The sequence below is a fragment of the Dama dama genome, chromosome 33 (genome assembly GCF_033118175.1).
Source record: "Dama dama isolate Ldn47 chromosome 33, ASM3311817v1, whole genome shotgun sequence".
Classification (NCBI taxonomy): Eukaryota; Metazoa; Chordata; class Mammalia; order Artiodactyla; family Cervidae; genus Dama; species Dama dama.
In genome coordinates, this window is record NC_083713.1 from 38,632,290 (window position 1) to 38,653,131 (window position 20,842).

The 20,842-nt window shown below is 40.0% G+C and overlaps 1 protein-coding gene and 1 long non-coding RNA gene across 5 annotated transcripts in view; one reads left to right on the plus strand and one right to left on the minus strand.

The window, feature by feature from the left end:
• Window positions 1-7,485: 7,485 nt before the first annotated feature.
• Window positions 7,486-12,427, minus strand: LOC133050769 (uncharacterized). The gene is made up of 3 exons (XR_009691693.1): window positions 10,191-12,427; window positions 10,027-10,097; window positions 7,486-7,864 (listed from the first exon to the last, which is right to left on the minus strand). It is a non-coding gene; the product is annotated as an uncharacterized LOC133050769 (long non-coding RNA).
• ITGB6 (integrin subunit beta 6) overlaps window positions 8,827-20,842 on the plus strand; it is an 82,728-nt gene continuing 70,712 nt past the window's right edge. For 2 of the 4 annotated variants that reach the window (XM_061135011.1, XM_061135013.1), the window contains exons 1-5: window positions 8,827-8,972; window positions 9,081-9,156; window positions 9,904-9,983; window positions 12,525-12,729; window positions 13,484-13,730. In XM_061135011.1, coding sequence (XP_060990994.1) covers window positions 9,096-9,156; window positions 9,904-9,983; window positions 12,525-12,729; window positions 13,484-13,730 — 593 coding nt within the window. In that variant the 5' untranslated portion in view covers window positions 8,827-8,972; window positions 9,081-9,095. Of the gene's footprint in view, window positions 8,973-9,080; window positions 9,157-9,903; window positions 9,984-12,524; window positions 12,730-13,473; window positions 13,731-20,842 lie in introns of those variants that run through there. The other 2 variants (XM_061135015.1, XM_061135014.1) reach the window with 2 other exon arrangements.

Genomic DNA, 20,842 nt, shown 5'->3' on the forward strand with positions numbered 1-20,842 from the left:
AACTCTGCCACTGTTTTCCACTTTTTCCCCACATATTTGCCATGAAGTGATGGGACTGGATGCCATTTGAATGATGCCATTTGCTGGTTTTTTTTTGTTTTGTTTTGTTTTGTTTTTGTTTTTTTTAATGTTGAGCTTTAAGCCAGCTTTTTCACTCTCCTCTTTCACCTTCATCAAGAGGCTCTTTAGTTCCTCTTTGCTTTCTGCCATTAGGGTGGTATTGTCTGCATATCTGAGGCTGTTGATATTTCTCCTGGGAATCTGGATCCCAGCTTGTGCTTCATCCAGTCCAGCATTTTGCATGATGTACTCTGCATAGAAGTTAAATAAGCAGGGTGACAATAAACAGCCTTGACACACTCCTTTCCTAATTTTGAACCAATCCATTGTTCCATGTCCAATTCTAACTGTAGCTTCTTGACCTGCATACATGTTTTTTCAGGAGATAGGTAAGGTGGTCTGGTATTCCCATCTCTTTAAGGATTTTCCACAGTTTGTTGTGATCCATACAGTCAAAGGCTTAGGGTAGTCAATGAAACAGATGTAGATGTTTTTCTGGAATTTCCCTGCTTTTTCTATGATCCAAGGGGTGCTGGCAGCATGTGTAAACATACTGACCTGATTCAATGAGTGGGCATCAGCAACCACCAGGGAGATTCCTAAAGTGGCAGTTGAAATAAATCCTCCATAGACCTCCTTAAGGATATTTATCAACATAATCATCGGTCACCATTTTCCCCAGCTTTTTTAAAGAATAACCACCTTCTTTGATGTTGTAGCTGCATAAATTGCATCTTTAAGATGAAAAGGAGTCTGAAATCTTACTTTGAAAGATTTTTTTTAAAGTAAAATATGTTCATCTCACCTGTCTTCCTATAGTGGCCTAATAAAGAATATGCTTTTTAAAAATTTGTTGTGGCAGACTCTTTTGCTACTGAAGCTGACCCCAATAGTTTACCCCTGTTGCTAGAGAGGACTGCAGAACCATGGGGATATTGCAGGTTTTTGTTTGCTCCCCCAAACCAAGTCATAGTGAATTCCAGAACAGAAGATGCCAGCTCATCGTACTTTCACTGGGCCGAAGGAATGCTGACCGCATAAGCACGTAGACGGTCTCACCACAGAGCATTGCCTGCATAGTTCTGGCCTTTCCTATTCAGCCACAGAACACCTTTTGCACAGTTTTGACTTCCCAGGTTACGAGAGTCACCTAGAGCTCACTGTGACTCTCACCATGGGTGCGTGCTAGATAATACGTTCTGGAGAAACCTGTTGGTGGTGATGGTGGAGTTATCACGTAGGTGTCTCCATTACTCTTGGAGTCGTCCTGGAGCCCTTGATCTCTCTCCTTTGCTACAAGCAATCCATTTGTAACCCCTGTCTTCTTCTACAAGTATATCCAGAATTCAGCCACCTCGCAGAATCTTCCTTATCCAAACTTTCATCTTTGTCCTCCAAAGCAGATATGGCCTCTGATAGGTCTCCCTGCTTCCTCTTTGCTACCTTTGTAGTCTGCTCAGAGTGATCCTTTTAAAACATAAGCTACATCATAATCCACTAGAACTCCATAAAAACTCCCTTCACACTCAAAATATAAACCCAGAGTTCTGACTGTGGCTCTCGGGGCTCTCCTGACAGCTCTCCATAGTCCTGCTGCCTCTCTGGCCCGTCCCCCAGTAACTCCTTGGGCTCCCCCCCCCCCCCCCCACCCCTTGCCCTATGCTCCAATCCAGTGTCATCAGTCATCTTGACTTGCCTGTCCCCAGACACTCCTGCCGGCGGGGGAGGGGGTTGTACTAACGTCACCTTATCAGAGGTTTCCTTGGCCACCCCACCCTGCTCACTCTCTGACCTCTTACCATTCTTTCTTCAGTTTCAGCATTTATCACCATCTCACATCTTTATTTGTTTGAGTGTTTATTGCCTGTCTCCCCCACAGGAACACAAGCTCCATGAGGCAGAAACTTTGTTAGTTTTAATCAACACAGTGTTTCTAAAGCAGTACCTGGCACATAGGATCTCAGTAGATACTTCCTGAATGAGCCAGTGAATGAATCAGAGTTTATTTTTACTAGTAATGCCCAGCCCATTGCAGCCTCAGAAGTAAGAGATGGAGCTCATCAGGGAAAGAGAAAAAATTGTTTGAAACCAACAAATCCTAACCTTGGGTTAGACTGCTTGAGTTATCTTTTAAAAAGAAAAAAAAGAATGCTCAGCAGTTTTGCAAGACATGAATGAGTGAATTACTCTGAGGTCAGTGTTTCTGCCTGTTGACATGGACTTCTTGCCCTGCATACCATCTGCTTCACAGATGGGAAATAGGGCATGAAGAGAGAGTTATTCTGAGGGACTTCCATGGTGTTCCAGTGGCCAAGGCTTTGCCTTTCAATGCAGGGGGTGTGGGTTCCATCTCTGGTCAGCGAGCTAAGATCCCACATGTCTCATGGCAAAAAAAAAAAAAAATAGAACAGAAACAAAATTATAACAAATTCAAATGTAAAAACTTTAAAAAAATGGTCCACATCAAAAAAATTAGAGAGTCATTCTGAGAGTCAAATTAGATTAAATTCATATTCACTGATATCTCATGGAAAATCCCATCTTTGGATTTATTCTACAAGTAGGAAACAGAAGGAGCTCAGTTCTTTTATGCCTTCAAATAATTTCCCTAACCCAGAGAAAGTGGTTTTCTCAAGCAGGTCTAACATACAAGACTGGCATCAGACTTGCCAAGTGAGAACTGTCTTCCTTTTACCAGTAGGGGACTGACTTCTGAGCTCCTGGGTAAGGTTCAGGGTAGGGTGGCTGTGACGGAGCCCCAGGAGTTAATTAATCCTGAGTCATCTCCAGCCCACAGGAAATGCCAGTGACCAGCCCTCTCCTGGACAGGGTGTCAGGCTCAGCTGTCACCTTCCCCTGAAGGGCAATGTGTTCTGTTTCCTTTGTTTTTAAGTGATTGTATGAGATTTAAGTCTAGGGAGGAATAAAGAAAAGGTTGTATAATCCAGGACCACCTTTCTGTCTCAGTTCTGGTGGTGACTGATCCACAGGATGAACAAGAAACAAACCAGAAAGGAGACACCTGAAAAGAGAGCTAGAGCTGGAACAAAGGGTCTAGAGACGGAGAGACAGACTTTTTGAAAGGTCCCCTGGAGAATCTCATTTCTTGTTGACAGCTGCTTTAGGATTCTCTGAATATCTCATACCTACTAGGAGGCAGTTTGCACGGAGATGCAGAGTTCAGGCTGGAAGAAATCTGTCTTTGGGGCTTGCTGCCTGAGTGAGTTGAAACAGTTGGCAAGTTATGTAGCTACTCCTGCCTCAGTTTCCTCATCTGGTAAATGGAGATAAAATAGTTCCTACTTCAAAGGGGAACTGTGAGAATGAAATAGGACAATACTAATAAAATATTGAACAGTACGTGACACATAGGAAGTGCCCAATAAAGCTGTCTACAATAAACAAATATCCTGAAAGAAGTCAGATGGGGATTTACCATAGGCAGATGAAGCTTCTGGCCCAGCCCCTGGCTCACTAAGGTGGAAGGGCTGAGAGCTGCAGGTGACTCCAGGGAAATGGGAAACCAGATGACCATCAGGAAGCATTTCTAGGTAAACATTTCCAGTTGATTGTCTAATGTAGTTTCAAGAAGAAAGGGCTTGGAATCTTTAAGGCTTTAGTAATTTATTGTGTTTTTCTCTCTTTCTCATTTTTAAGTTAATGTACATTCATTTCCAATTTATTTCTCATTTACATTCCTTTTCTTAAAAAGTGCCCCCTATATTATATAATCTTTAGGCCCCACAAAATCTAGATTCATCCAGAATAATATAATTAAATATTTACCATAATCTTGAAAAGTGGGTATTGTCACTATCTCACAGTCTGGAAACTAAAATCCTGAGAGATAAATGCTATCCCCAAGGACACAGAGTAGGACCAGACTCAGATACTTGTACACCAATATTCATAATAGCGTTATCCATGATAGCCAAAAGGTGGAAACACCCCAAATGTCCAGGGACAAATGAATGGATACATAAAATGTGGTCTACCCACACAATGGAATATTGTTTAAACTTACAAAGGAATGGAATTTGGATATACACTATAAAGTAGATGAACCTGGAAAACATTTTGCTAAGTGAAATAAGCCAGACACAAAAGGCTTTATTGTATGATTCCACTTATACAAGGTACCTAGACCACTCAAATTCATAGAAGAATGGTAGCTTCTAGGGGCTAAAGGGAGGGGAAAATATGAATTATTGCTTAATGGGTACAGAGCTTTGGTTTGGAATGGTGAAAATTTTCTGGAGATGGATAGTCGTAAAGGTTGCATGGCAGTATAAATATACTTGATGCCAATGAATGCCACACTTGAAAACAGGTATAATGGTAAATTTTATATTTTACCAAATTAAAAAAGGAAACTCTGGACTAGAAGGTAAGACCTAGGCCACAAAATTTTCTCTAGCACTTAGCATGTTTTGAGCATTGTACACAAAGGTGACAGGGAACTGTTACACATCCTCCTTTAAAATAATTTTTCTGAAGGTCTTGAAATTTGAAATGAAGGTTTCCTCTTCCAAATTCAGGCTTCCCTGGTGGCTCAGTGGTAGAGAAGCCGCCAACCAGTGCAAGAGATGCAGGTTCGATCCCTGGTCGGAAAGATCCCCTGGAGGAGAGCATGGCAACCTACTCCAGTATGCTTGCCTAGAGAATCCATGGACAGAGGAGGCTGGCGGGCTACAGTCCGTGGGGTCACAGAGAGTGGGACATGACTGAATGACTGAGCAACCAGCGCTTCCAGATTCTGTGCTTCCCAGGTTATACACATTTGCAGGTCAGCCACAACCTTCTGCCAACAGCCCACCAGGCAGTGCGTCACACACACAGGTACACCCACGCTAGACCCAAGAGCAAAGTCTCCACTTCCACTGTCTCCTTTCAGCTGTTCACTATGAAACACTTTCATAGGAAGCCTACTGGAGGGAGATCTATTTCTTGTACTTGAAATAAAGCTGGTAACAGAGAGAGGCCATCCCATCCCAAGAGTTAGCAGTCCTTACTAGGTCCTTAGAGCTCAGTTTGGCTCCCAGCCAGGTTTACTCAGTGTTTATTCTCCCAGGAGTGTTTTGAGGTGCCCTGGGGCTGGCCTAGCCGGCCCCAGATTGTTATTGTCTGATGTGAATGAGGGGCTGGGTCCAGGCAAGATCCAAGCCAAACAGAGTGAGTCAGATGAGCTCACGTGACTTCCTGAGGTCAGGATTCCACTGAAGAGTCTCAGAAGCAAAGGCCAATGAAGGAGTGGGGTGCAGGGATCATTGCTTCCTCGGGCTGTGTGATGCTCTGCGACTCTACCCACACCTGGGCTCAGACCTCTTGAAGAGGGTCAGGCCCCCAGAGTCCTAGGCTGGGAGCCTGAGCCCTTGGGATGGTAGGCTTCTATCTGATGGGCCAAGCAGCAGGTCTAAAAATCTAGATGGTGTGACTTAGGATCTCTGGATCTTAAGGAATATGGAGACACCCTCAACCACCTCTAAGCAATGGGAATTTACTGAAGGGATACACATTGTGCTAAAAGAGATAAGATCCTGGGGAAACTCAGGGAGAGCTGTGCCTGAGAAAGATCTAATCCGAAAGGGCATTAGGGATCATGGCCTGGGCCAAGTTCCTTCCCCTTGACAAAGTGAGTGTGGGGGTCTAACTCTGGTGTTTTCCATTCACACGGCTCAGGCACCCTCCTCAGCTGTTTTTACCAGTGACATTTGCAACATGTCCTCTTGTTGACTCATTAGAGTTCTCTTCTGCCTCACTCATCTGTCTCCTCAGAGCTGCCGATTCCTCCCAACACTCCTTAAGCATCACTTTTCCTACAACCTGATGTCCTTTCTCTCTGCCAGTTTCAGCTTCCATTACGGAAGCCCTGATATTTTTAGTCTGTATTTGCCAGTTTAAGTTCTATGTATATACAGAAACAGAGATAATTCATCTGGTTGCCCTGTCTGCGGCGACACAGTTTTCATTTGGGAGACTTTATTCAGTGCTGACCAGTTTTTGTTGTTGTTCAGTTGCTACGTTGTGTCCGACTCTTTGTGACCCCATGGACTGTAGCCCTCCAGGCTCCTCTGTCCATGGACTTTTCCAGGCAAGAGTACTGGAGTGAGTTGCCATTTCCTTCTGCAGGGGATCTTTCCGACCCAGGGGTCAAACCCCTGTCTCCTGCACGGGCAGGCGATTCTTTATCACTGAGCCACCAGGGAAGCAAGTTTAGGGAGCAGCTAGAACTCCTTCCAGCCCCACAGCCATGGCCAGGTACTTTCCAGGTGAGGCCTCCAGGCACCAGATCTTCAGGAAGCAAGAATATTTTCCCTGTGATGAATCATCCAGAGTGGATGGAGGTTTTCTTGTAGCATTGTTCTTTATATTTTCTCTTAAATTCTGCCCCTTTTCTCCACCCTGCATTTTAAGCCCTTTCACAGCCCAAGCAGGGAACGTCTTTCCCCACTTCTAACAGCGTGCTGTGTCTTCTAAAACCATTTATTCATTTATTTATTCACTATTTGTGAAGTACCAGCTTTGTCACCGGTAAAATACTAGATAACAACAAGGTAAAATTTATCCATTTATTGATAAATATTGACTACGTCAAAGTATCTGGCTTTATGCTACTTGCTGGGAATATAAAGATCACTGAGACACAGTCACTGCCTGATACACAGTAGAGAATTCAATAAATACTTGTTGAATAGATCAATGCCTTAAAGAGCTTCACAGTCTATTGGGGGAGAGATGCAAGGATTTCAGCAATTACAAGAAGATTGGAAAGGGCCATCCTGGGGAAGATCCCAGGAAGGGAGGCCTGGCGAGACTCAAAATGCCTCCCTATGGGCACTGATGTCTGTGGGAGACGTGGATAGTGAGCTGAATCAGCCAAATGAGAGGAATGAGGAGGAGGCCCATGCCTCCCAGAAGCGCAAATGGCATGTGCAGAGGCTTGGCGGTGGGGGAGGACTGAAGATCAGAGAGGCTGTGACTGAGGACAGATATTAAACAAAGCTGTGCAATCAGGACTTTAGGGGCAGGGTGGAAGTCTGCACAGAGGATAGTGAAATAACACACCCTTCCTACCCCTCTTTCCTCCTACCCCGATTTATCATTTTTCATAGCCCTTTAGGACAGCCTGATTTTAAGAGTCTGTCTCCCCACTCTGTTCCCCAGGCTGGAATATACACCTCACAGGTCAAGAGCTTGGCTTTGTTCACTGATATTATCTTCTGCTTCTAGAACAATGCTTAGCACAAAGTAGATGCTCAATAAATATTTATTGACTAAATGGATAAATAAATCAATGAATGATGACTAATATAGGATACAAGTATTATCCAGAGATAGAGTGTATTAAAAAGCAGAGACATCACTTTGCCAACAAAGCTTTATCATCACTTTATCATCAAAGCTATAGTTTTTCCAGTAGTCACGTACAAATGTGAGAGTTGGACCACAGAGCAAGCTGAGGGCCGAAGATTTGATGCTTTCAAATTGTGGTGCTGGAGAAGACTCTTGAGAGTCCCTTATACTGCAAGATCAAACCAGTCAATCCTAAAGGAAAGCAACCCTGAATATTCATTGGAAGGACTGATCCTGAAGCTGAAGCTCCAACACTTTGGCCAACTGATGCCAAGAGCCAACTCACTGGAAAAGACCCTGATGTGCAAAAGAAGAAGGGGGCAACAGAGGATGAGATGGTTAGATAGTATCACCCACTCAATGGACATGAATTTGAGCGAACTCTGGGAGACAGTGGAGGACGGAGGAACCTGGCTTTCTGCAGGCTTCTTGCCATCTTCTTTCCAGATTCCTGTGTGTGACAGAGTTCAAAGTTGAACAAAGCCTTCTGAGAAGAACCTGAGCAGTCCATAATTAGCTTTCCCCTCTTCGCACAGGTTTCACACACTTGCCTAGAAATACACTTTTAAAAGATAGTCTCCCAGGACATAACTCCGGCCACAAAGAAGCCTGTCTAAGATTAAGCAGTTTGGAGAGTCACAAAATAAATATTTGTTTGCAGTATCTACACACCCCAAACACTATCTTGAATACATGCGAAAACATTCATAATCAGACTCATGAAATTAGTTGTAGAATATATATATATTTTAAATCTCTCTTTTGTTCAACAAATAAACATCTTCTGTGTGCCAAGTAGTAAGTTGGAAGCAGGGATGGTACACAAGAAAGAGAACTTGGTCACCATCTGGAAGGGAGGGGTTCAAAATCTTAGGAACCACTGTTTTCTGTTTCCATTGTTGTTTGAGACTAATTTTGTTCTAATTTAATTTTAATATATTATTTTTTCTAATAATGGATTTAAAGAAGAATTTGATACTTATGGGGAAAAATATCTTTCATACAATTTAAAAAACAATGGAACACAGTACTTTGCTTTCCCTAGCCTGCCTTCTATCATAAATTGTAAAATAGTGATTTTTATTTTTCAGAGTTCATCTCAATTCTCTGAAAGGACTTAACAATGGAACATAAAAATCTCAGGTATTTTCCTTTAGCTCATTTTTTAAACCCTCCTGGTACATAACTGACATATTTGTATTTTTGTTTATCACCTTTACTGTTTACATTAAATTATAACTATTTTAGAAACAACTTCAGATCATATTTCAATTATTCTTTTGACATTTCATCGGTCATTATTTTACTAAAGATATAAACTTTCTCTAGGATGCAGAGAGACTGATAGAACCTACAGAAAAATTTCTGCTGAATGAATTTCCCCACCTTCTTGGTGATTGTACACCTGCCTTCCTTATAAGGAGAACAAGGAAGTAAATCATGTTGGAGTTGCTCTTAAACACAGCTTTTCTTCTTTACCTGTCCAGGTAGCTTCTGTTTTCATTTCAGTCTTAATGAAAACTTTTTAATTTACATCTCAAGTTTCTTTTCAAAGCAGCGTAAGTAGTATTTACAATTTTACACTTCAAGAAAGAAAGACTTTTAACAGTGTTCAGCTTTGGTCTTGTAATGTTGAAGGCAATTCATTTTTTAATCTGTCTGCACAGCGAGAACTGAAACGGATGGGGATTGAACTGCTTTGCCTGTTCTTTCTATTTCTAGGAAGGAATGATCACGTACAAGGTAAGACTTTAGTTCTCCGATATATTGCTTTTGTGGTACGCTTGACAAACCTGTCATGTGGCTCAGAAACTAGATCTGAAGTCATTTTTTACTTGAGCTGTTCAATTGCTCTTTGCCATTGAACGAACACTTTAACAAATTACAGGCAGACGCAGGACTGTTCCCACAGCGAATGCTCCGGGCTTTAGGTAAATAAATACAAAGGTTGCGTGGGCACCTTAATGAGAGAATTAAACAGCACTACGCACAAGAGGATTTCTTAATACCCTTGTGACAACCATTTTGGTAACTTTTCTAGCTATCTTATTGTACAACAAGGCCTTCCACTTGAGAGTGATAACCTTGAGACAGAAAAGGGATCTATCTTTTAAAATAAAGCTATAGTACATTTGAAAGAGAAGGATTCTTTAGTGGCTGTGAATAATTGTGAAAAATTAAAGGGGGATGATGCTGAATGAGGGTGATAAGTATGATGATCCTATATTTGTGAACACTGAGATACTTTCACATTTTAAGAAAAAAAAAGAGACTGATTATTTTGGCTGCTAAGACATGCATATTTTCAATGCCATAAATGTAAAATACAAACTTCACTGTGGATTGCTAACATTTTGAGGACTGATCTTCGAAGCCTGAAAAATGAACTTTGATACTGTTTTGTTCAAGTGCTTTAAGAGCTGTCGGTCTCACGAGTGGAGTGGCTGAGAGTGTGCTGAATCCCTTGTGTCTTGCTGGGTTTGAACACAGGTGGCTGTGCTGTGGGGGGTGCGGAGACCTGTGAGGACTGCTTACTCATTGGACCTCAGTGCGCCTGGTGTTCTCAGGAGGTAAAGCAAATGCCCTCAGAGTGTTTGTAAAAAGGGCACTTACGTTTACGGCAATTCCATCTGTGACCGCTCCCAGTGTCCCGCTTTCCATGGTGTTATAGGAGTGACACAAATCTGGAAGGGAAAACGTAAACATTAGTGATGCCAAGTGTGCTTCGTATGATTACGTTCAAAAGCAATTTGAGAAGGGAGTGAATGTCAAATTACCCTGAAATATATGAACTCAAGATTCTTTATTTGACCTGATGCCTCCTCTTATTTTAAGGCCATTTCTTCCTGCTCACAAGTAAAATGTTGAGGCTCTGGGCAACCAGAGCTCATGGAGGCAATCTTTTCTCAAGTTCAACATACGTTTAATTTCAGTATCATAGTTCTGTTTCATCTGGGGACAAGCATCCTTTCTGAATCACTGACAGGATCCAAGAGAAGGCTCGGGGTAAACTTTACTGTTCAAATATTATCCAATTCTTTTAAAAATTACATCCGCTGTGTGACTCTGTAGCACAATGATAACAAAACCTGAAGTAGACATCCCATCTGATCAAACTGAAAGCTATGTGAAAGTGGCAGGAGGGAGTGGGGAATGTATAACAAGCCATCCTGAATCACGGCTTCCGGTGACACTACAGAGGAATCTGTAAATGATTCCTAGTAAGAAAGATCTATATTAGCTCCTTCTGGATTGAAAACAGTTCTTTACTAAATCTCATAAAGAGAATCTCAACACAAATCAAACCATCAGATTCTTGCCAAATTCAGCAAGAACTGAGTAGAATGTTCAACGTAAAGAACCTGGTTGCCCAATTCAAAACCAGGCTGTGGCTGTTAAAACTCCACATTTGTTACCTGTGTCCATGGAGGGAGGACGTGCAGAGCAGGGCACAAACGCAATTCACTCCCTGACCTCTACCAAGAGGGTCAAGCAGAAGCGCAGTGACTTTGGGCTCATATATCAAAGCAGGTTTGGGAATATACATAGAGGGAAAAGCCACATTTTTTGACATTGACTCCCTGAAGAAGCCAATGTTAGTTTAATGTCAGAGACATAAAACAACAGATCAGTCTAACAAAGTGCCCACCTCTAGAATTTTCATATAAAAAAAAATTTTGTTTTTGCACCCATTGAAGAGAGCCTCTTAAGTTACACCTGATAGCCTTTCTTGTGGCTAATACTCTGTAGTCAAATCTAATCAAAAGGCCAGATTATTCTGAGAGATCACTCACTGATATAACTAATAGTAGAAGTATTATTATCAATAGAGACAGTTGGAGCAAAAAGTAAATTAGGCTTCTGCTTTAGAGCAGATAGAAAAAAGGTTCCAGGGTTAATGCCACCTCTGATCTTGTGGCAAACATAGTGATTATAGGTTGTATCAGTGACACAGTGTTAAGAAGGATTCTGAGGGCTTGTTAAGCCACCTTGTGCTTTGGATAAATCATGGGAAATTACAGAATTTGTTACCCCTCACTAGGGCCTCAAGTATACACAGGCCTGGCTGAAAGATAACAAATTATATTCTCAAAAGTCAACTTTGGGAGAAATGTAGCTTTCTTAGTTGGTGAAACAGCAGGAGTGGCTTAGAATTCCAGTGAATGAAGGAAAACAGTATGGACTTGATTTGTGTCTCTCCAAGCCTGAGAGACAACAGGCCTGAAGTTCAACCTTGCCTAGAGCCTCACCCACTCAAGAGCAGTCTTGGCTGATGGGTAAGATAGGTGTTTATCTCTTGACTACATCTTTCTGTTCTGAGTGTTCCAGGGTTGGATGGCTGCATCTCTGCCTGGGAACACTCACTCATCTCACTGCTTCTGGAAACTCAGATGGATCAGAGGGGAACTGGGAAACTCCTGAGTTCAAAGCAGAAAAGCAATCTCTTACACCATTTCTCTTTCATTTTCCTTCCCCACATGCCAATGTTGGAGGAATTTCTAAAAGATCTTAAACTAGAATAACGTCCCCAAGAGGTCAACTTTGGTGAAGTAATACTGTAATATAAGGGTAATACATCCACAAATTGAACCAGGACAGGCAGTAGATAGGGAGATACCACAATCTTTGACCTTTCGGAAGCCACGGAAAAGACTCTTAGTCGCTGGATTTAGCAATAGACACTCTGAGAATTTGAACAGTCCCAGGATCGCATACACCTGCAGGTTATCCTCCATGATAATTCACATGATGATGTCAGCTCTGTGACCCAGCTATTCCAAAGATCTGGTCACAGCACAGGAGAAGCTTTAAAAAAGTGAGCATTAAAAAGAAAAATGAAAAAAAAGGGAAAAAAGGAAAAAATAAGTCAAGTGAATTCACTTGAATACAATTAAAGGGAAACTCCACTTTTACTCAAAATTTTACTGGCAGAATTCTCTGGTTATTTTGCTATAACTTTAGACCTACAATCAATGTCAGGCATATGGGGGTGTAATATATCAAGGCAGGATACCTAACTAGCAAAGTATGCAAAAAATAATCTTATAAAAGATGTCTTCTTTTTCTTCTTTATTGTTGTCTTTCTCTCTTTATTGTTTTTTCTCTTTTAGAATTTTACCCACCTATCTGGAGTTGGAGAAAGGTGTGATACTCCAGCAAATCTTTTAGCTAAAGGATGTCAACCAACCTTCATCGAAAACCCTGTCTCCCAAGTTGAAATACTTAAAAATAAGCCTCTCAGCATAGGCAGACAGAAAAATAGCTCCAACATCGTTCAGATTTCACCTCAAAGCTTGGCTCTTAAACTGAGACCAGGTATGTTATGATTTGCACAATCACCTGCTCATAAATAAATCTAATGTCATATATACGCTGCGTTGTGCCTAGTCGCTCAGTCGTGTCCAACTCCTTGTGGCCCCATGGACTGTAGCCCGCCGGCCTCCTCTGTTCATGGGGATTCTCCAAGCAAGAATACTGGAGTGGGTCACCATGCCCTCCTCCAGGAACGTCACATATAATAATACAGCTATTCCATTAATACGCCTTGTACCATATTACATGTCATTGTTTATTATGACTCAGATTTCCCATTCTTAAGGAAATAAAGAATTTCGAGGCTAACACTTTTCTTTATTCACATTGGTCACTTTGTACTCCAAATGTGTTACCAAAAATAGCCTTATCTAATAGTAACCGTTTGAATTACTCAAATGTTGTTAAGGCTTACCTCACATTTCTTCAAGGGTTGTAATGTAGCTTTAAGCACCTCTTTATTTTCTTCTTTTTAAAACCCACATACAAAAAAAATCAGCTTATCTTTCATCTAAATGGATGCTAGTTCTCCCAAGGAGATATAAAATATCCCAACTTTCACCTCCTTCAGTTGCTCTAAATTCATGGGTGAAAGATATCCATGGGTTGGTTCCTTTATAAACTTGGCCACATAGTGTATGAATTGCAAGTATCTCTGGTAAGTTCTTATTGAAATGAAATAGCTAGTGACAGTTCTAGTCACAACTAAGTCTCCATGGGTTTTTATGGATCATCTTTTCTTGCGAGGGTGTTACAGGCCTTGAACAGACCCTGCAAGTTCAAGTTCGCCAGACCGAGGATTACCCTGTGGATTTGTATTATCTCATGGACCTCTCAGCCTCCATGGACGACGACCTCAACACCATCAAAGAGCTGGGCTCCCTGCTCTCCAAGGAAATGTCTAAATTAACCAGCAACTTTAGACTGGGCTTTGGTTCTTTTGTGGAGAAACCTGTCTCCCCTTTTGTGAAAACAACACCAGAAGAAATGGCCAACCCTTGCAGGTAAGTAAATGATTTTCTGGAATCTTCAAACACTGATTTCCTATAGAGAAAGTCTTGCTCTGAGCTGAGCTTGGCAGGAGTTTGCTGGTCCCCTGGCAGTTCCCTCCCATCTGATTGGATGTCAGCAGCTCTCAATTGCCCAGGTTGTTCAGAACTAAAGGGATGTCATCCTTTTTTTTTTTTTTTTTTTTTTTAAGTAAACTATTATGTTTACTTAAAAGTTCATTTATTTTGTACTGGAGTAAAGCCAGTTAACAATGCTGTGATACTTTCAGGTGGATGGACAGCAAAGGGACTCAACCATACATATACACGTTTCCATTCTCAAGCAGACATCATTGTAATACATAAGTCCCCTACAGACAAATGAGTTCTGTTTTAAGAGCGCATTCGTAAGTTCACTTTCTAAGTCCAACAAAGTTAGTCTAGGTACCCAACTAACACAATCAGCTATCTACTACTGTACTGTAATACGTATATAAAACTTCTCACACAAATAACACCTAAAAACTAACAAACACAAAAAATAAACATTTTTAATCTTACAGTGAAGTACCTTGAAAAGTACAGTAGTACAGTAAAAATTGGGCATACAGGGGCATGTTTGCATCTTTGAAAGTTCACAACTTGAAGGTTTGTATGTACAGGATTTACTGTATCCAGTTCTAGCTTGGGTCTTCACAGTATTTGCCATATTTGCCTCCCTTTGGAAGGCAGGCTGTGACAAATTTGGATTTGTATTCTGCAGACACAGGGATGGAATCTTTTATTGTAGGTTCCACTGGCCTGAGCCCATCTTTAGCCCCTCAGAGGCTTTCTATCCTCAGTGACCACCACTCTCTGAGGCTACTGACAGTAAGTCACATTTCCTCAGAGTATCTGTCTCCACTACAATGACTGCTGCCAAAATAACAGCATTTGGAGTAATTTTTAATGTACTTTGGGAAATGTGACTTTCTTTTATTGCTTAGAGAATGCCTTTGTAGCCTTCACTGCTATCAAATTCAGTAGGAAATGAGGCAATGGCTCCATTATAATATGCTCTAATCAGTTACTAAAACCGTGTATTATATGGGTGATGGTCAAAGGTAAGTTGCTTTGTGATAGCTTACCTCTACATGTCAATGACATGGTCAAAATAAAAGTATTTTATATCCTTCTTTTGAAAAAGAACTTCCATTTGCTCTGTGCCAGATCCTATGCTGAAGGTTTTATGTACATGACCTCATTCAGTCTTCATAATAACTTCAGGTCAAAGCAGGTTCCATCATCTCTATATTGAGAGGAAGTAACAAAGTCTGTGAGAAGTTAGTAATTTACCTGTGGCAGCATGACTAATCAGTGATCTATACCAAGATCTGGGTTGGTCCAAAACCAAACCTTTTACTACTCTGAATCTAGTATAGATGAAATGGCTTTCCAAACATATATTGACTTTTAACACTAGTTTACACCAACAAATTAATCTCTATAAAACAGTTTTTGCAGTATCATTTTAAGACATTTCGATGTGGTTCCAAACTAGAATCTGATGGCCAAAAGTGTTTTGACCTTGAAAAGAATTCATCACTGATTGCAACTCCTAGGAATTGTGCTTGATTGCAAATATCAGAGATAATATTTGTCCCCAGTCCCCCATATCTCAAGGTATAATTAACATGAACTAAAATACACACACCAGAAATGTTCAATTTCATGAGTTTTGACAGTTGAATATACCGATGTGATCACCACTTAAAACATGACATAGACCAATTCCATCACCTCAGAAAGTTTCCTTATGCCCCTTTATAGTCAGTTCTGCTTTCTCAGAGGCAACCATTTTCTGATTTCTATAAGTTAGATTCATTTTGCCTACTCTTGGATTTCACATGAATGGAAAATATGCTATATACCTTTTGTATCTAGCTTCTTTTGCTCAACATCATGTTTTTGAGATTCATCCCTGATTTCATGTTTATCAGCAGTTTCTTCCCTTTTGTCCTAAGTAATAGTCCCTTGTACAAATTTATTATACTTTATCTGTCCATTGATGAACATTTGGGTTGTTTCCCAATTTCTGGCCATCATGAAGAAATATTGCTATGATCACTTGCATATAAGTCTCTGTGTGGATGTATGTTTTTATTTCTCTTGGATAGATATCTAGAATTAGAATTGCTAAATTGTATGATTATTTTTTATTTTGATGAAGCCCAGTTTTTAATTTTATGATTAGTGTATTTTTTTGTCCTAAGACATCTTTGTTTACCCTAATGTCTCAAATATTCCTTCTATGTTTTCTTCTAGAAGCTTTGTGGTTGAAGCACTTGCATTCAGGTCTTTGATCTCAAATTAGTGTTTCCATTTGGAATGAGGAGAAGTCTAGGTTTATCTTTTGTTCACATGCAACTATCCAATTGTTTCAGCACTATTTTTTAAGCAAGTTTCTCCTTTCCCCATTGAAATATCTTGATGCTTTTCTTAGAAAGCAATTAACTGTATGTGTGTCTAATTCTGGACATTCTGTTCTAAACCGCTGATCCATTAAATATACTCATGTAACCATGTACCTACTCATCTACTCACTCATAATGTCACCTTAGGGGAACCCCTTCACTTCTCCAAACTTTAGTTTGGAATAGCAATACCGATCACACTGAGGGGGTTGTAAGGAGTAAGATAATGAAAGGAAACATTTGATACTGAGCTTGACCGTGAAGCTCTCACTAGGTGGTAGCTACTATCAATACCAATAGAGTGGGATAAAGGGAGGCCTAGTTGTTGTTCAGCCGCCCAGTCATGTATGGCTCTTTGCAACCCCGTGAACTGCAGCACGCCAGGCTTCCCTGTCCTTGACCATCTCCCGGAGCTTGCTCAAACTCATGTCCATTGAGTTGGTGATGCAATCCAACCATCTCATCCTCTGTCGTCCCCTTCTCCTCCTGCCCTCAATCTTTCCCAGCATCATGGTTTTCTCCAGTGAGTCAGTTCTTTGCATCAGGTGGCCAAAGTATTGGAGTTTCAGCTTCAGTATCAGTCCTTCCAATGAATATTCAGGGTTGCTTTCCTTTAGTATTGACTGGTTTGATCTTGCAGTACAAGGGACTCTCAACAGTCTGCTCCAACACCACAGTTCAAAAACGTCAATTCTTCAGCACTTGGCCTTCTTCATGATCCAACTCCCACATCCACACATGACTGCTGGAAGGGAGGCCAGAGCCCTGCACAAATTACAGTAACTAGGAACCTTAATAAGGACCACATATTTGAGCACTTGACAGGTCAACGTTTTCCTGTTTTCAAGAGGTGTTTCTCTTATTCTTATTGGCAAAATTTACCATTAGCTAAAGTTATAAATAATGAAAATTTTTTGCTGCAATATTATATTTTTTCTTTTTTAATCATGTCCTTAATTCTCCAAGTTTCTCTGTTGAGATTCTACTCCCCACACACACACCAAAAATTCAAACAACAACACAAAAGTCAATCCTTTGATCAATCCAAACCCTATAATTAAGAAATAAAATGTTCTTTAGTACAAAGGCTAAGAGAAGTAAAAGGAAAAAACATGGAGTTTTTCAGACCTGGGCTTAAATCAACCTTGGAATGCCAGTCTCTTCATTTATAAATGGGGATAATAATATTCACTTCTTTGGCTATCATGAGAACTGAGTAGGCTGGAACATAATAGACGTTCAAACCCAGTTTTAATTTCCTTCCTCTCATTAATGCTAATTTTCTCTAGTTATTTTAATCTAATGGTCCTAAAACTTTTAGATCTCAGAACTTTCTTACACTCCTAAAAATTAAGATCCTCAAAATATCAATATTCAGTGTCCTAGAGTGTAAAACTAAGAAAACATAAAAATAATTAGTAATTAATTTATTTGATAATTACAATGAAAAACACACTGCATGTTACTATAATAGTATACCTTTAGAAAAAATAACTACATTTTCCAAAATAGAACAACAGTTAACAAGAAAAATGGCACTATTTTAATTTTTACAAATCTCTTAAAATATCTAATTTAAAAGAAGCCAACTGAATTTTCACATCTGCTTCTTCATTTAATCTCTGGTAATATTTTATTTTGGTTGAATTCCATGAACGAAGTCAAACTTCATGTGGATATATAATTGAAAAGGGGGAAAGCAGTTAATAGATTTCTCCAATGACTGTAGACCTTTCTTCTTTGATATTACATTCAAACTGGACAAGAGATAAATTACATTTCAGTGTAGAATCTGAAAAACATGTCAATGAACTTCCTATTTTGTTACATTAAAAACCATTGATTTGCTTTGAACTTTGAATGGCTTAAAAATTTTTTTTATTATTATTTTTTTTGGCTCTGTTGGGTCTTTGCTGCTGCATGCAGGCTTTCTCTAGTTGCAGAGAGCAGGGGTTACTCTCTGGCTGAGGTGGGTGGGCTTCTTGTTGCTGTGGCTTCCTTTATTGTAGAGCACAGGCTCTATCTGGGGTGCAGACTCAAGTAGCTATGGTGTACAGGTTTAGTTGCACTGTGGCACATGGGATCTTCCTGGAGCAGGGCTTGAACCTGTGTCCCCTGCCTTGGCAGGCAGATTCTTTAACCACTGGACCACCAGGGAAGAGCCTGAATGGCTCTTTCATTGGTGTGTGTGTGCATGTGGTTTTGTAATTTAATGCTTTGGTCATTTGGAAAACGAAGTTTCAATGAGTTACATAGATCTTAAAATTTCATGATAGAATATCTAAAAAATTATATTTGTTAATATTATCATTAATCCCATCAGATAAGTCTTGAAGTACTTAGAAGCTGTTAATGGGTAGCAGATGAAAGTTTTGTGAAATTCTAATTTTCTAGTTATGTCAAATTTCATCATTGGCAACAAATACTGATAGTTGTTTTCCTGAAAGTAACAGACTTATTTTCTTCATTTTAATGAAGATGTCTGCCAAAAACTTAAGTTGAAATGATGGTTTGGGCTGTCAAGCATTTTTTCAGGTAAAATGGTTGTTCCATAAACAACAGTTCAACCAACCATGAAAGTGCTTTTCCACTGTAAACATGTACTTCAGTATACAGCAGTAACACTGTATGCATGTTTCCTATGTGGTTACACAGAAATAATTTGCAAAAAACATGTATCCGAGAGCATAAACTTAATAAAATTGAACCTGTGTCCCACTCCAGAACCCAACCCACTCCAATATTCTAGCCTGGAAAATCCCATGGACAGAGGAGCCTGGTGGTCTACAGTCCATGGGGTTGCAAAGAGTTGGACACAACTGAGTGACTAACACACACAGCTTCATCAAGGGCAATCAAGTGAAAGTAGCACTTTTTTTTTTGTTATCATGCATGTTTGATGGCAAAAAATATAAGGAACACTAGGCAGTTTGGAGCCATTGCCTTGACCTATGCTAAGGCACCAGCAGTTTTACTAACTCTTACTTTGCATCATCAGTGAAAATGTCAACAGTGAAAAAGACAAATATTATCTCTTATTATTATGAAGATCATTTGACCTGAAAAACTCTTAAATGGTCTCAGGGACCTCTGTGGGTCTGCACGCCGCACTTTTAAAACCTTGTTTTAATCTAATCTCTAGTGCTTTTTCAAGTAGTTTGTTTTCTCTACCTTCATTAGATGGAAGGTCACTAAAAATTTCACCATGGAGGAAACCTGAATAGTTTACATTTTTGAAAGAAGTTTCCCTTACGCTATTGTCTAAGACACAGCAATAAAAATTTTCCATATTTTCCATATTTGTAATGAATTGTAATATATATATATATTTAAAAATATTTAACAGGACAAAGAAAATTTTCTCCATCAAATATTTTGAGGGATTTTTATAAACAATATTTCACATTTAATTTGGTGTTTTATTTTGTTTTTGAAGACTTGAACCATGAGGAATTCATTGTAGTTTTGCAAAGAAGAAAACTCAACCATGAATGTTTAGATTTCCTATAGGTACACACAAAAAATGAGTATATAATTTTAAATTGCAAAGGTAATAAGACCATGTGAAAATACAGACATAAAAAATGGAAATCATTTCTAATTCTACTAAAAATGATGGTGTTAACCTTTTGTTATATATCTTTATAGTCAGCAATAAATAATTCCTTCAATTGCTATCTAAGAAAATAACAACTAAATATAAGCATTCTTTATAGGAAGAACTCTGACCAAAACGGACAGTCTCCACTCAAAATTTCTTGATGTGACCCAGCTCTGACATTATACTTTACTTAAGCTACATTCGTCTCCCAGCACATGAATATGTTTATTGAATTAATAAAAAATGTATTCTCCTTTCCAAAAGATTAGAGTTCTAGTGAGAACTACATCGGAGAAGGCAATGGCAACCCACTCCAGTACTCTTGCCTGGAAAATCCCATGGAGGGAGAAGCCTGGTAGGCTGCAGTCCATGGGGTCACTAGGAGTCGGACACGACTGAGCATCTTCACTTTCACTTTTCACTTTCATGCATTGGAGAAGGAAATGGCAACGCACTCCAGTGTTCTTGCCTGGAGAATCCCAGGGATGGAGGAGCCTGGTGGGCTGCTGTCTATGGGGTCGCACAGAGTCGGACATGACTGAAGCGACTTAGCAGCAGCAGCAAGAACTACATAGCAAATAATTCTAACCAACAAAGGTACAAATTTCTGATCAGACGATAGGAATTCTAGTTCTCTGGCTCCAGAAGAGGCCCTAATGCCATTTTGATACAGTATGAACCAACAGCCCCCAAATAAAATATTAAACAATTTCCAAGACTAGCTTCTCTGGTTGGCTCAGACGGTAAAGAATCTATCTGTAATGCACGAGACCAGGATTTAATCCCTGGGTTAAGAAGATCCCCTGGAGAAGGGAATGACTACCCACTACTGCATTCTTGCCTGGAGAATTCCATAGACAGAGGAGCCTGGAGGGCTACAGTCCATAGGGTCACAAAGGGTAGGACATAACTGAGCAACCAACACTTTCACTTTCAAGACTAGTTGGGCTCCAGGGACAATGTAAACCTCAAAACACAGTTATATACTTTTTATAAAATACTTTTTATGTAATTTTCCCAGCAACTTTAGAAGTAGCTATTATTAGCACCCTCATTTTATAGATGAGGACACT